Genomic DNA, 15,308 nt, shown 5'->3' on the forward strand with positions numbered 1-15,308 from the left:
CCCTGGTCTGGTCGATATCGGCCTTTCTCCACGACAGGGGGTTGCGATTGCGATTGCTTGTCCACGGCCTGCTTCTGTGTAATTATGTACTTAGTACGTACAGTGGAACAAGACCCCCAGGACTCGCGATTCCGACCTCGACTCCTCCTCGTCCAGCCTCAAGACATGCCACCCTCGGCCATGTCTCGCCACCCGTCGCGGCTGTCGCGGGAACGTGGCGCCAGCAGCAACATCTCGAAGTCGCGGGGGGGTCTGTGAGAGCCTGGGGAACGTCCGAGCCCGCGGGATGCCAGATAAACTCGCGACACGGGCTGGTTACAGATGGCGATGGCGTTTGGGCAAGAATCGTAGATCTTGGCCTGCCCGGGTGCTCACCTTGGAGATCCCGATCGAGACACGACGCAGAGAGAGAGAGAGACGCGACGACTTGGCGCGTAGCATGTAATCGTAATTGGCGTGTAGCAACTCTCACAGGAGCTTGTCGTCTTGCCTTCTGTTTCACAGCCCGCGCACAACGACCGCAACAACAACAACACGCCAAGCTTGCCAAGTCTGCCAAGACCGCATCGTCGCCTCACCAATGAGCCAAGATTCCAGGACGTGTGGACGCAAAAGGAAAAGAGAGGAAGAAGGGGAAAAAAAACCCCTCACTTATCACAGCTCTGGAGGTTGCGTTGCACTGCTCGCGACACGCTCGTCCAACATGTATCGGGTGGTTCTGCCGTCTCTCGCCTCCTCAGCGACAGCCTCACTCACGGCGAGTCACACCAGGGCTATTGGGAGGGCCAGCGCTAAATTTAAGCATCTATCTACGCATAAGCCCTGTGCTTGCCCCTGCATCTTTCATCCACGGGCTGACGTGGCGCGTGTTTGGGCTCTGGACTACGCATTGATTGTCTTGCAACGCCACTTTGCTTGTGTCTTTGCGTGTCTCTGCTCGTATTCTCTTGGCTGTGATGAGTGTGTTCACAAATTCGGCCCGTCCTTAGGCTCATCCATTCCCGGTTGTGCCTGTGTCTCATGCTTTTTCTTATTCATTCCTGTCTACAGAAAGGACTCTCTATCCCACCTTGGCGCTCATCGCAAGCTCAGAGGGACGATTCGTTGCCGCTAACTTCGCCTCGTTGTAGCATCCCTTGGCCTAACTGACCTAGCTGGATCGCCATGAACAAGTCATGCCTTTGTAGAAACAACTCACCAGCTGAAAAACAAGGACGATTCGTGCATAATTCCGCAACACTCCATTTTTCTGGGTCCAAGTCACATTTTATTCAGTCTACATTTCGACCTACCTACCACCTACCTGATAACCTACGATACCTGGCTGACTGGCCCATCCCATCATCCCATGCAAGCCAGGGTTCATCCTTCGTTTTTCCTCCATTTCCCTTACTATGAAATCATTCTCGGCGCAAGCTGCTTCACATGGAGCGCCATCATCATTGGGCTGCTCTCCCAGTTCGCATTGCTTTCCAGTATACCTGGAGCACATGTTTTTTTAGTCCACCTTTTAGGTAGCTCTCTTTTCTCCACCGACATCCTCGTCCTGGCTGCTGCTGGACATTGTGTAGTAGTGTCCAAAGACGCGCGTCTCGAGATCTGTCTCGCCGCCGGTCGTCTTGCGAGCCTGGCGACGGAAGTAGAAGCGCTTCATCCACTTCCAGGCCTCGATACCCAGGAAGAAAATGACGGCCTCGACAAACACAATACCCCACTCCCAAGAGATGGGGGCGTGCTTAAAGACGACGGTGTTGAGGGTGGGGATATAGATCAACGGGAACATGGTGACGAAGCCAGCCACGATGGCCCAGAAGAGGAACTGGTTGCGCCAGACATCGTGCATCCACTGAGTAAAGTACTTCTTGCTCTTGGGCTGCATGCGGAACAAAGAGCGGCGCATGTTGACCATCTCCCAGGCAAGGAACAGGGCGAACCAGGTCAAGCAAGCAAAGGTGGTGGCACGAGCACGGAAGATGACTTCGCACTCGTCGCTGTAATCGTTGTTGCAGTTCTCACCAATGTCGTCCTTGCCGTTACCGAATCCGTACAAAACGAGGACGAACGAGGCCAGGCAAAGGGCGGACATCCAGAGACCATACACAACCATGTCGACGAGCAGCTCTGGAGTAAAGACACCTTGCTTCAACTGTGGATTGTTAGCTGTGATTCAGGAGATTAGCTAGGGAGAAACATACGTTCTGGGGAGGTCGCTGCATGATATCGGGAGCGGCAATCTCAAACCCGAGGCCCATATCAGGCATGCCGGAGGTGATCATGATGATCCAGAGAATCTGGACGGGGGCTAGAGGGAACACAGACAGACCGTTTTTGTCCTTGAAGGCAAGACCGATAAGCAGAGTGAAGGCTTGAGCAATGTTCTCGGCCAAGACGTGCAGGATGAACTTCTGGATGTTGTCAAACATGCGTCGGCCCTCCTCGACAGCGTTGAGAATGGAAGCAAAGTTGTCGTCAGTCAGGACAATGTCAGAAGCTTCCTTGGCGACATCGGAACCGGCAAGGCCCATGGCGATGCCAACATCGGATTGCTTTAGACTGGGAGAGTCGTTGACACCGTCGCCAGTCATGGCAACGAAACACTTGCGGCGATGGAGGGCGTTGATCATGCGGACCTTGGTCTGAGGAGCGCAACGGGCGACGACGAGAGGCAGAAGAGGGAGCTGGTCGATCTCGTCATCGCTCAACTTGTCAAAGTCGGACGCAGCCATGACAATGGTCTTGGCGATGTCGTGAGGGATCTGGGACATCTTGGTAGGCAGGATACCGACTTCAATGGCAATAGCACGGGCAGTCTCGGGGTGGTCGCCGGTGAGCATGTGGACGCTGACACCGGCTTCGTGGCAACGACGGACAGAGGGCGCAGACTCGGGACGAGGAGGATCGTAGAGGCCGACGAGACCGCGGAAGACCAGGTCGTTCTCAAAGTAACCTCGATCCAGCTCAGCTTCGTTGTCGATGACGTGGCGGATATCAGTTCGGCTGGCTAGGGCGAGCACGCGGAGTCCAAGGCGTGCGAGGGCCTCCATGTTGCGGAGGATGTCTTGCTCGACGTCAGGTGTGAGCTTCTTGATCTCATCGCCGACGGCATACTGGGGGCAGGAAGAAATGACGCGCTCGACGGCGCCCTTGGTAAAGACCCATTGCTTCTTGGACTCGGCGTTCTCGAAAATAACAGACATCTTCTTGACGTCAGAGTCGAAGGGGAATTCGGCGACCTCGTGCCACTGCTTCTGGTCTCCGGTTGAGAGACGAAGGCGGTTCCAGTTGAATCGAGAGGCAAAGACCTGGATAGCAATCTCGGTAGGGTCACCGCGGCCGTGCCATTCACCTTCGACCTGGTGGACGGTGGCGAGGTTGGCAAGGGAAGCAATGTTGAGGTATTGCTGGAGAGTGGCATCCTGGCCGACGAGCTGCTCAGCGTTGATCTCGGTGCCTTCGGCGTCGCTGCCCTGGAAGTTGATGTCCTTCGGCTGAGCCTCCTGGAGACCGACAACGCCAACGGTGGGGTTGAAGGGTTCGCTGGTAGAGCCGACAGAGTATGTGCCGCGGCCAGGGATCCAAGCCTTCTTGACAATCATGGTGCCCTGGGTGAGAGTACCGGTCTTGTCAGAGCAAATGTCTATGCAGTGTTAGTGACGGAACAGCTGAGAACTCAGTGAGACATACTGGTAACACCACCAAGAGCCTCGAGACTCTTGAGGTTGCGGACGATGACGTTGCGCTGGACCATGCGCTTGGTACCAGCAGCCATGGTGATGGTGAGGACGACAATAAGCGAAGCGGGAATCATGGACAGGCCGGTGGCGACGGCGTAGATGATGACCTCACGCTTCGAGCTGAACTCGTTGGCACCCAGGACGATGATGGCACACACAATGGCAGTTCCGAGAAGCAGAATGGCGAGCTTGGACAGCTTGCGCTGCAGAGGAGTACCGACGTTGACACCGAGGAAACGACCGACGGCATCGGAACAGGTCAAGGTCCACGCCTGCATCCAGCGTCCAGTCGAGGCGGTTCCATCCTCGCGACGCTTGGGCTCACGGCGGCGAGACGACTTGCCGCGGAGAGCGACAGCAATCTGGCCAATCTCGGTGTAGACACCAGTAGCAAAGACGATGCCGCGAGCGCGGCCCTTGGTGACAGTCGACGAGCTGTAGCAGACGTTGAGGCGGTCACCGGGGCCGGTGTCGTCGGGGAAGATGGCGCCAGTCTCCTTGCGGACGGGGAGGGACTCGCCGGTGAGGAGAGCCTCGTTGGTCTCGAAGTTGACGGCTTCAATCAGGCGGATATCGGCGGGGATGGTGTCGCCAGTCTTGAGCTCAACCAGGTCGCCGGGGACAATCTCAGCGGTCACGACAACCTCGTTGTTGCCATCGCGGACAGCGTGAGCAGTCGGGGAGCTCAGCGAACGCAGCGAGTCCATGGTCTTGGCAGCTTGGAACTCCTGGAAGAAGCCCACGACGATGTTGAGGACGATGACCGCGGCCACTACGCCGCCCTCGATCCAGGACTGGATACCAAAGGAAGCAGCCATGGCGAGGATGAGCACCTACATACCGGCAAATCAGACTATTTTCTCAACGAGGTCCACCTCCAAGGGCAACAGCGCAAACCGCCGTGGTCCTCGGAGGGGCCTGGAATGGTGGACATCTCACTAGAGTCAAGGCATTGGCAATCTGGCCGATGAGGATCTTGATGGGCTGGACGCCCTCCTGCTCGCCGAACTCGTTGCGGCCGGCGGTTTCGAGACGGGCCTTGGCCTCGGCCGTGGTGAGGCCGTCGACGGTGTGGCCCTTGAGCTGCTCGGCGACCTGGTCAAAGGTGAGGGCGTGGGCCGGCGCCGTCATGGGCGTGTTGGACTGGCCGGAGACATGAGGGGCCTCCTCGATCAACTGCTGGCTCATGGCGACGATGTATTCACCTTTGCGGTGAGACAACGGTTGCAGAGGACAAAGTGAGAGACGGGTGGCCTTTCGAGGGCTTTAGTTTACGGTTAGCTGTGGGTTGGGAGAGAGCCGAAGATGCAAGGACACAAGGTTAGTCCAGGTTGCAGAAGAGTTAATGGAGAGAAGGGAGAAGAGAAGGGAAACTAAGCCGCCGGATCGCGGGACGGCCGTCTTCTCTTATCATTCCCGGTCCCACGGCCAAGAAGCCTGTGAGCGTTGATCGGCAGTCGCCGTTGCAAACAGAGATAGTTGCAGCCTCTTCGCCAACTAACGCCCCTCGCCTCCGGCCAAGGACGACAGAAAACCCCACTCGCCAAGACGTGAAGAAAAAGACCCAAGGATGCCTGCCTATGGGTGGAGAACGAGGGATGGTGTGTGGAGAGAGGTGTCGGTCAGTGCAAATGGACGAGAGATGGGATGTGGAGAGCGTCATGGATCGCGGAAACGTCGAAACAAGGAGAGGACAAAGACCAACGCAATAACCCCAATGGAATGGGGCTCTTCGTCTGCGCGCTCATCTCGCATCGCATTGACTCTCGCTGATCAAACCCTCGCTAAACAAGCCGGCGCTCTGGCTGGTTCATCCGAGGTGCGAATAATGTGTAGAACCGCCATCTGAGATGTCGCAAACGGAGAGTTACAAGCCGGCTAGATGCGGTAGGCCTGCAACATGCAACTCACCGTCGCACTTGAGTCGCACAGCACAGGTTTAAAGCCGTGCGGTATTTTTCAGGGCGCGTGGTGTGGTATCGACGCGGTAGCATCGACGCGTCGCGACCTGGAGATACATCGTGGCAACCGGATCGCCACCGGATGAGGCAATAATCGGCCCATGAGACGCATCACCAAAGTCTCATCTCGTCCTCCACATGTCCAAGCACTTTGAAGCCATCGCCCCCGTGCGGCTACAGGTGCCCCCCACCGCAAATAAGCAAAGGGGCCCCATATACGATGCAACCTACTCGCCAGACCTCCACCAACCCCTCCTCCAGGTTTGGACTAAAATATTTTTATTCACGGCCTTAATTCTGCCTTGATACGCGGCTGGCGTCTCGTCGATGAGCCGCTGCGGCGTCAATTGGCCGGCGTGCGGTCGTCCCTGGCTTGAGCGGTTGTCTCGCCTGCTTTTGAGTCCCTGGATGTCTCGCGAGAGCGTCACAGCAAACAACAAGCCAAACCGCCCTGCTTAGCACGTGGACAATCTCGCCGTCCACCGGCCAGGATCATCCTCTTGGCACCCTCTTGGCACCCTCTTGGCAAGCACTGTTCCGCCGCCGGTTGAGCCAAGAGCGTGAGGCCAATGCCCAGCAGCGTGTAGGTGTAGCCCATGACCAGGCCGCCTGCAGCCAGTCACCACCACCCGGTCCTCGCCCGGCTATTACACAGTGTTGACGGCGCATCTCGACGGTCGAAGCGTCGTCTTGCCAAGACCCAAGTCCCGGTAGCACCAAAAACCGCGACGAGCGGGCTCAGCGGTGGCGACACAATTGGCTGTGAAGCCGGTGGCTATCTCTTGGCAGACGCAGCATTCCTTGGCAACGCCGGTCTTGGTGGCGAGTTTGGCCAGTTCTGAGTCTGAACGAGTCTCAGAGAGCCCGTGCCGCATTTGTTGAGTCGGTCAGTTGCGTATCATCATCTCTTGGCGCCCTCATCGCCGTCAACCCGGCCTTTTTCGTCGGCGTGACCAAGCATATCAGGGATTCCAACCTTTGACAAGATCCATTTCGTCATAGCGATAGCCCCATGCTCAATCCCCATGAATCGGTCAATGGAGCACGTGCTCAACTTGCATCTGCTGGATAAACGTGCATGCCCTGGGTGGATTGAAGCCATCGTGCGAATTGTGCCTACCTAGGTATACCCAATTCAATTCGACAACAGCAGAATTATACAAGGCTGTGCACGCGGCATGTGACGCATTTCCATTCAAACGCGTCAATGTTCCAACACCTATTATTAGGATGCGCATCATCCCCCAGCGTTCAAGATGAACTGTGGCTGGAACTTGTCGTGTCTCGTCAAACGCACGAGATCTTCGCGTCTAATTTTGCGTCCCCCGACCAAGGCAATTCGGGATTCCGGCGCCTCGTATGAAACCCTCGTCGTAAAATTAGAGTCGCGGCCGCAATCTTTCTTCCCCGTCTTGCCCGATTAAGAAGGACGTTGATGATGTTGCGGTGAGATGGCGGTAAGAGCAATGGCTTGCGTAATAGTCTCTAGCAGCCCACAGCGTTACAGATGCTGGTTACATGAAGAATATACAGAACTGCCGAGTCAGCTACCAGCAGCGGAATGGCCAACGCCCGCAGAGTAGTTGCAGATGCCCTCCTAGTTCGCTTCCCAGTATAGAACGTCTGAACATCAATGCGCAACTGTCCAGGTCGTCGCGTCCATCTTGAGAATCCTGCTAGCTGAACGCGATGATCTCTTTATGAGGTGCATACAGCAAATCACATTTACAATATCACCGACCACGACTATGATCCCACGTCGCATGTGCAGTTCCCAAACCATCGTCATCAGAGACCTTGGGTCATTGTCGAACATGGAAGAGCACGCGACCATTATGACATGTAGTTGCAATCCCTCCCTTCAACCCCTCTCACTCCCATCCCATCACATCAATCCTTCAAGGTCTACCTGGCTTACACGCACTCAAACACTCCACAAACAAAACACCTCCAGATTCACCTTGCACCCCCGCTCAAGCCCCGACACCGTACCTTCGCTTCTGTTTGAAACAACATCGGAACTCCAATTGTTGCCGCGGCAGCGGTCCACACGTACAGTGATGGGAATATGCTCAGCACCAATGGGCCTTTATCCAGCCTGGCGATATCGCTGAACCGATACACGCCTGTGGCTGTCGTTGGAGACCGGAAGTAGGCATTTCCGTCTTCTAGCTGCATACGCGGGGCCAAGAACTCCCTGACTCAGGTCTCCGGGATACCAATCTTCCGAACCGGATCTCTATCCGCGGCCCCGGTGGCTCCTATAGATATTAAGCACATGCATCTATAAGACTAGTTGTTAGGCTGTAATTAGATCGCGAGATAAGAACTTTCACCACAGACACTCATGGTGGCCTACAACAGATGACGAGGAGACGCACCGTCGCCATCAAGCATAACTCGGGCAGCTCTGACATGGTTATCTTTGAGGGGGTAGTTCAGCTGTAAGAGCATTGACCGTGAGATACTAGTTGGGACAGACTTCGAGAGATACAGAGGCACAATGGCTACAGGGTAGTGTAATGGGAGCACCGGTGTGCAGCTAGCCGTATCCTATGGATACCTAGCGAGCTAGACATCTGCCGAGCAGTTACTCGTCATATATGACAAGCACTCGGAGTACCCAGAGTAAAATGCGTCTCGCTTTTACATGTATTATGGACCAATAGTCCACTTGACCTACGCATCACCTGGTGGTTCGTATCATGCGCCCTACAGTAGACACTGGTCCAAATATGGCGGATATTAGTGAAGCACTTCATTCGCTTAAGCAAGAATGAACATGAATCAGAAAGATTATCTCAAGTTACGAATTAGTTTGTTGGTGGGAGATGTATTTGGTCAGACGAGGCCGGAGACAGAGAGAGTCTGCGATCCCACGCTAGATCCAACTAAGGAAGGATTCTGCAGAGACTAGCTGAGAGAAAATGGGCAGGCTCGGTGGTTGAAACACCAAATTAAATGCTTCTTAATGCACCGGAGAGAAAAGGAATAGAAAGATGTGGTAAGGGCACTGCGACAGCGGGTCTCAAGTCATGAAGTAAGATAGCGCAAGTCATAAAGTGAAAGTTGAAGAAGGGACAAAGCATGCCCATCCAATGACTTGGATAGTGTGGTCACTTGAGGTAGTATGTCAGGCTCACCCTGCTATCTAAAACACCAGCATGCTTCCCAGTACCATCGAATATCAGTGCACTACCACATGCTTACATTGTCAAGATTTGAAGTCGCTAGCCAGAGAATATAATATTCAGATGCCACACATTTATAAAAATTGAACTATTTTTCTAATATTTCAAGTTCAAATTTGGGTCAAACAAATTCGGTAAAAAAAAGACACAGAAATAGACTATTCCTCCAAGATGGATAAGAGTAAAATTGGGCGGTTTTATTGTTTTAAAGACGGAGAAGATGGCATTTCTTTTTTATCTTGCCCATACATCGCCAGTGCCTTTTAATACAATTAAAGTAAGCAAACCGCGAATAAACGTCGAATAAATAGTATTGATTTCTGTCTTGTTTCAATAACAGCCCCTCCTATTTCCTATAGGAGTTCACCCCGTAGCGTCTCCAAAGTGGGACCACACTCGGCGCGGACGCCGAGCCGATGTACGTTCCCCTACTTCCCCGCACTGGTATGCAACAAAGTCCATCGGATGAGAGTATGACGAGGTTATCCTCGGTGATTATTTTGGTGCTGATTGATAAACCATTCATTACTCTTCTCAATACTCTTCTCCAGGCTGTCGTTGAACTCTCTCCCCACTCCAAAATACTCAAACAACGTACAAGATGGAATACGTCAGGTAACACACCTCCAAGCCTTTACCTGTATGATCTGCATTAACACTCACCTCAGACTTGGCAACAGCGGCCTCAAGGTCTCAAAAATAATCTTGGGATGCATGACCTTTGGCTCCTCCAAATGGGAGACCTCACCGTGGACTCTTGACGAAGAGGATGGCCTCGAGCTCCTCAAGACGGCCTACGACAACGGCATCAACACCTGGGACACGGCTGACACTTATTCAAACGGAAAGTCCGAGGTCATTATCGGCAAGGCACTCAAGAAGTTCAACATCCCGAGGCAAAAGGTGGTCATTCTGTCAAAGATCTTTAACCCCGTCATGGACGACGACTCGAGACCTCCGAGTGTAAATGATGGCCCGATGGTCAACCAGATGGGACTAAGCAGGAAGCATGTATTCCATGCCGTTGACAAGTGTCTAGAGCGATTGGGTACGGATTATATTGGTGAGTTGTCCTCCTTCGGTCGCGCCTTGGCTATGTACGCCTTCTGACATGCAAATACAGATGTCCTCCAAATCCACCGTCTTGACCGTGAGACACCACCTGAAGAGATTATGCGCGCCCTCCACGACGTTGTGCAATCAGGAAAAGTCCGTTACATCGGCGCCTCGTCCATGTATACATGGGAATTCGCTCGCCTGCAGTACATTGCGCGATCCAACGGCTGGACCGAGTTCATCTCGATGCAACCCTTCTACAACCTGCTCTACCGCGAAGAGGAGCGCGAAATGCTGCCCTTTTGCCGAGAAACCGGCGTCGGCGTCATCCCTTGGAGCCCCATTGCGCGTGGTCTCCTTGCCAAGCCGTTGCCAAAGGAAAACGAGGAGGGGACATCACTACGGAGCCGCATGGATAAGAAGAAGGATGCGTGGTTCGCTGACGCCAACTTGGATATTGTCAACCGGGTAGAGGAGATTTCTGCCAAGAAGGGCGTGAGTATGGCGCTCGTATCAACGGCGTGGGTGCTTCAACAGGGGTGCTACCCGATTCTAGGGTTGAGCTCGCCGAAGCGCATTCTTGAAGCAGTCGATGCGCTGAAAGTAACCCTCACAAAGGAGGAGTGCGAGTATTTGGAAAGCGGGTACAAGCCGAGAGCGATTCAGGGAATGTGAGATGGGACAGAAATTATATAGATATAATGCTAGGGTTTATTGTTGATACTATTGTTGGTGTTTTTTACTGTTGAGCTTCTAGTCCCCCCTCTGGGTATGTGTGTACTAGGGCACCCTAAGCTCTTGATAATGCTAGGGTTATGGCTTGAAATCAAATGCTCTTATTCAAATTTCACTGTGGCATTGTGTCTATTTATTCCTGTCCAATACTGGTAGATGTGCATGCCTAAGTCGTATACAGGAAAATAGTATACTCAAAATGACATACACTCTGTCAGACATTTGTATATTGCGTGCATTTCCTTAGGCAGCTGTGCCAATGGATCACGTAGTAGGTATTCCTTAGTACGAGAGGTTATCAAGATCAGATCAAATTGACTTGAACATTAAGATCAATAGTGCCGGCAATGGAAATATTTCTTATCTAACTAAATAACTGGCAACTATTCAAGGTGTTTATCTGAATCACAACAGCTAACCTCCAACATGGTCTCCTATTCCGCCATTCAATCAAGACTACTGCAATCAAGCAGTATCATTGAACATCTATAACCGCTTCTCGGCATCCTCAACCATGTAGACCTGACCACCACCCTCGGTCTTCTCCTGTTGAATAATTTCCTGGACATCATGGCGAACCTTTTCTTCCTCGGTAGGGTAGGCACGCTTGAACATGGTCCAGAGGGAATGCTGGAACAGATCATCCATGGACTCGATACTGCGACCCTTGAGCTCGGGCAGGCAGAAGTAAATAAAGACAACGCCAATGTAAGTCGCAACGGCGAAGAAGAGGAAAGCTCCGTATCCCATGGTGGTAAGCATGTGAGGCGTCGCTGTAGTGATGCCGTAGTTGAGGATCCAGTTGGTGAACAAGCAGCAAGCCATGCAAAAGGATCGAATACGGGCAGGGAAGATCTCAGCGGCAACAACGTATGGGGCGACAGAGTGGCCAAATGACCAACCGAAGGCATACAGGTACAGCCTAGACACGTTAGTTAGAGAATTCCGTAAGATACTGACGTGGGCTTGCTTACCAGACGATTCCAATAATTCCACCTGCCTCGGTACCTCCCCCAGCCTCCGGGTTGACAAAACGGAGGTAGAGACCAATGTATAGCATAGAAGTAGCCTGGATGGTGGCACCAATCATGAGCGGGAGACGGCGGCCCACACGGTCAACTATCACGGTAACGTAGATGATAGTCGCTGCCAACTTAACAACGCCATACACTCCGGTGGTGAGAAGAGAGCTGGAGCCCTTGGCAACACCAATCATGGAGAAGATCTGAGGGGCAAAGTAGTTGATCGAGTCGGTGCCGGTGAGCTTGTGGAAGATGAAGAGCATGACGGCGAGGAAGAGACGGCGGCGGTTGCTGGCGTTGGTGGCGATTTCGCGCATGACGGTGATGTAGCTGTAACCTGGTGGAGATTAGTTGGAATTCATGTTGCATCCCTCGAGATGAGCACTCACCCTTTGTCTGGGCCTGCTCGATCTCTGCCTGCGCGGTAATCTCCATGTATTCCTGGTGGACGTAGGGGTGGTCCGCGGGCAGGCCTCGCAGCTTGCACAGGTTCTTGAGGCCAACCTCATATTGTCCCTTGGAGATCAGAGCACGGGGGGTCTCGACGACAACTAGATTACATGTCAGCTAAGTTCCACGCATAAGTTCTATGGAAACTTACACCAGATGAGAGCGAAGAGGAAGAAGCCTGGAATGAGCTGGACGCCAAGAGCCAGCTGCCACGACTTGTTGTCGTTTGGGTCCTGGTTCTTCCACGTGCTGACGGCGTAGTTGATCCAGAACGCAACAGCAAGAGCAAAGATGATCATGAGGTTGTACGTGGTAGTGAGGGAGCCTCGGATCGACTTTGGCGAGTTCTCGGCGAGGTACTGAGGAGCAAGCTACATGGTTCAAGGTCAGAGACGACCAAGCGAGACGGGGTGAAGAGGTAAATGCTCACCATGGACTGGGCACCAATAGCGAGGCCGGCCAGAAGCCTCCCAGCATAGAGGACATTCAGGTTAGGGACTTCCTGCATGCCGCATCCGACGAGGAAGAGGCCCGCCATGATGGCGACGGACATTTTCCGACCCAGAAAGTCGGCACACGGCGCTGCGATGAGGGCGCCAGCGGAACCACCAGCAGCCACTATTCATCCGGGTTAGGCTTGTCCTATGTCGTAGCATGTACATGTATTCACTTACGCATAGCTGCAATGTTTCCCTCTGTGACAAAAGTTAGCCCGCGAGCGTAGCCAGAAAGCTGGTCTGCTCACCTCTCGTGTCCGCCTCTCCGGTCGTCAGGTCGTCGAACCCAAACGCCCTCCGAAACGACGGAAAGGTCATGATGCCGCCAATGTTGCCCTGGTCGAATCCATACGAGCATCCCGCAAAGGCGATGGTGACGCCCAGCAGCAGGAGGTTCCTGTTGAAGATTTCCTTGGGGTCCTTCTTCCACTCAGGAGAAGCCCAGAGAGAGGTGCCGCCGCCCATTGTCGCCGTGTGGTGCAGGTGTCAGGATAAGGTTGAGTTCTGTGGAGGAGTCTTCGTCAGAGGCTGCCTTGCGCTTCCTGCTTGCTGTTGAGATGGAACTCGACGGACTCGACGCAACATATACTCAGGATACTCGCCCAAGCGCCTCGCCCGGAGTCCCCATGGGGATATGAGCTACTAGCATGGTTCCCCGCGCGGGACCAGTTGCAGAGGACGACTCAGGCAATCGTTCCATGAGTCGACTTCCCCAGGTTCTAGCTGCCGGAGGCGTTGTAGATTCCCCACATCTGACCATCTCGACGCCCGTGGTTTGCTTCACCATGGCCGAGCTAGCCTGCAAACGGATCTCGGCCGCAAGTCCTAGTGCAGGAACTGTGCTCCAACTCTGCGGGAGGGGGGTTCCCCGAGTCGTGGCCCTGCAGGGAAACAACTAACAAGGATGCCGTGATGCGGGGACGGACCGGAGATATGTGCGGCGTATGGCGAGCGACGGCAGTGCAAACGGTGAATCTGATGAAGCCAACGGTACTATTAATGCCGGCTCTAGTAGCTTTGGCACCGGCTGCACAGACACAATTGTCGAGCATCCAATCCCGATTCCTCTCAGAGTCCAGCTCGCCAGTATCGCCAACATGGCAGCCTCTCCCCGTCTCTCCAGCGCGGCCCTCCCCGCAGCCACCATCCAGTCGCACGCCTCCAACCTGCTGCAGCTGCGTGACAAGACGCTGCTGTGCGTGTGGTTCGGCGGCTCGCAGGAGGGCCTCCCAGACATCAGCATCTGGCTGTCTCGCCAGGAGGCTGGAGAAAGCACCTGGTCTGCACCGCAGAAAATCTCGTCTGCTCCCAACCGGAGCTGCCAGAACCCGGTCTTGTTCCGGGCGCCCAGGACGGGTGATATCTGGCTGTTTCACACGTCGCAGGATGCCGGCAACCAAGATGGAGCTGTGGTTATGGCCCGCACGTCGAGTGATAACGGCGTTACATGGTCTGAGCCTCATTATCCTCTTGGGGACAAGACTGGTGTATTTGTCCGCCAGCCACTTGTCGTTCTCCAAGACGGAACGTGGGTATTGCCCGTCTTCTACTGTCGATCCACGCCCGGACAGCGATGGATTGGCAACAACGACATCTCTGGCCTCTTCTACTCTCGCGACGACGGCAAGACATGGGCAGAAAGCATTGTCCCCGACAGCGTTGGATCCGTTCACATGCAGATTGTCCCTCCTGCAAAGGAAAACCTAGGTTATGTCGCTTTCTTCCGCAGCCGCTGGGCCGATTGCATCTACCGCGCAACATCTCCCGACGGTCTACACTGGGAGGCTCCCAAGGCGACCAGCCTGCCCAATCCCAACAGTGGCATCTGCGCCGCCCGTCTCCCGTCAGGCAAGATCGCGCTGGTGTTCAACAGATCCGCCTCGGAGCCTCACCTGGCCAGACGCGAGGGCCTGTACGACGACATCACGCCCGAGGACGACACGCGGCCGAACCAGGCCGCCGTCAACGGCAAAGTGGCCGTCTGGGGCACGCCGCGCAAGACGTTGACGGTGGGCATCTCCGACGACGACGGCGTGACGTGGACGGAGAGGGTGCTGGAGGAGGGAGATGGGTTCTGCATGACCAACAACTCCAAGGAGAAGACGAACCGCGAGCTGAGCTACCCGAGCATATGGGCTGAGCAGGAGGCTCCTAATGCCCCGGTGCACATTGCTTTCACTTTCCACCGGCAGTACATCAAGTACGTGAGGATCCAGAACATTGAGCAGTGGGTTGGGAGTTCGTAGCTAGAGAGGTAGATAATAATACGAGACGTTACAATTGAACAAGACATGCTGCAAATATCACCAGTTTCTCATTACATTATGTGCATTGCTTCACCTCCACCAACTCTCACAGTCCCCTAAGTTGACACAGACACCACCACATCTCCAACTCACAACTGTCGCTAGCACCAACTATACAGCCATGGAGACTATCCGTTCGACAATCCCATGTCTCCAATCACGCATAAAGTCCAAACTCCCTGCCTAGCTTGCAATTCACCATATCCCCTGCCATCTCGACCAAACGGCCTCTCCTCCGACGCCATGCCCCAACCAGAGACGCGAAAAAGCCCTTGTTTAAGTGATCGCCAGCCTCCTGAATGCGAAAAGGGCCGAGGTCGCCCTTGTGATGAGCATCTCGCAGGGCGTTCGGCCGT

The 15,308-nt window shown here is 54.3% G+C and overlaps 4 protein-coding genes across 4 annotated transcripts; 2 read left to right on the plus strand and 2 right to left on the minus strand.

Moving 5' to 3' along the window:
* Positions 1-1,454: 1,454 nt before the first annotated feature.
* BGZ61DRAFT_105729 (uncharacterized protein) lies at positions 1,455-4,814 on the minus strand. The gene is made up of 3 exons (XM_046236882.1): positions 3,685-4,814; positions 2,196-3,637; positions 1,455-2,146 (listed from the first exon to the last, which is right to left on the minus strand). The coding sequence occupies exons 1-3, from the start codon at positions 4,550-4,552 to the stop codon at positions 1,511-1,513; spliced, it is 2,946 nt and encodes a 981-aa protein (XP_046099404.1). The 5' UTR covers positions 4,553-4,814; the 3' UTR covers positions 1,455-1,510.
* A 4,537-nt stretch (positions 4,815-9,351) lies between these two features.
* BGZ61DRAFT_398472 (NADP-dependent oxidoreductase domain-containing protein) lies at positions 9,352-10,652 on the plus strand. Its single transcript, XM_046242995.1, has 3 exons — positions 9,352-9,501; positions 9,555-9,949; positions 10,010-10,652. The coding sequence occupies exons 1-3, from the start codon at positions 9,488-9,490 to the stop codon at positions 10,615-10,617; spliced, it is 1,017 nt and encodes a 338-aa protein (XP_046099405.1). The 5' UTR covers positions 9,352-9,487; the 3' UTR covers positions 10,618-10,652.
* A 405-nt stretch (positions 10,653-11,057) lies between these two features.
* Positions 11,058-13,111, minus strand: BGZ61DRAFT_521410 (quinate permease; the record flags this gene model as incomplete). The annotated part of the gene is made up of 7 exons (XM_046252490.1): positions 11,058-11,599; positions 11,652-12,036; positions 12,089-12,250; positions 12,301-12,520; positions 12,580-12,767; positions 12,824-12,844; positions 12,895-13,111. 7 exons carry the CDS (start codon positions 13,109-13,111, stop codon positions 11,164-11,166), a joined length of 1,629 nt encoding a protein of 542 aa, XP_046099406.1. The 3' UTR covers positions 11,058-11,163.
* A 632-nt stretch (positions 13,112-13,743) lies between these two features.
* Positions 13,744-14,892, plus strand: BGZ61DRAFT_362516 (glycosyl hydrolase; the record flags this gene model as incomplete). The annotated part of the gene is made up of 1 exon (XM_046241370.1): positions 13,744-14,892. One exon carries the CDS (start codon positions 13,744-13,746, stop codon positions 14,890-14,892), a length of 1,149 nt encoding a protein of 382 aa, XP_046099407.1.
* Between the last annotated feature and the right edge of the window lie 416 nt (positions 14,893-15,308).

The sequence above is a fragment of the Ilyonectria robusta genome (genome assembly GCF_021365365.1).
Source record: "Ilyonectria robusta strain PMI_751 chromosome Unknown BGZ61scaffold_22, whole genome shotgun sequence".
NCBI lineage: Eukaryota > Fungi > Ascomycota > Sordariomycetes > Hypocreales > Nectriaceae > Ilyonectria > Ilyonectria robusta.

Coding starts and splice junctions, on each gene's coding strand:
- BGZ61DRAFT_105729 (XM_046236882.1), bottom strand. CDS start 4,552: ATGGCTGCTTCCTTTGGTATCCAGTCCTGGATCGAGGGCGGCGTAGTG. Junction 3,638..3,684: donor GGCTCTTGGTGGTGTTACCA/GTATGTCTCACT, acceptor AACACTGCATAG/ACATTTGCTCTGACAAGACC. Junction 2,147..2,195: donor TGCAGCGACCTCCCCAGAAC/GTATGTTTCTCC, acceptor AACAATCCACAG/TTGAAGCAAGGTGTCTTTAC.
- BGZ61DRAFT_398472 (XM_046242995.1), top strand. Junction 9,950..10,009: donor ATTGGGTACGGATTATATTG/GTGAGTTGTCCT, acceptor ATGCAAATACAG/ATGTCCTCCAAATCCACCGT.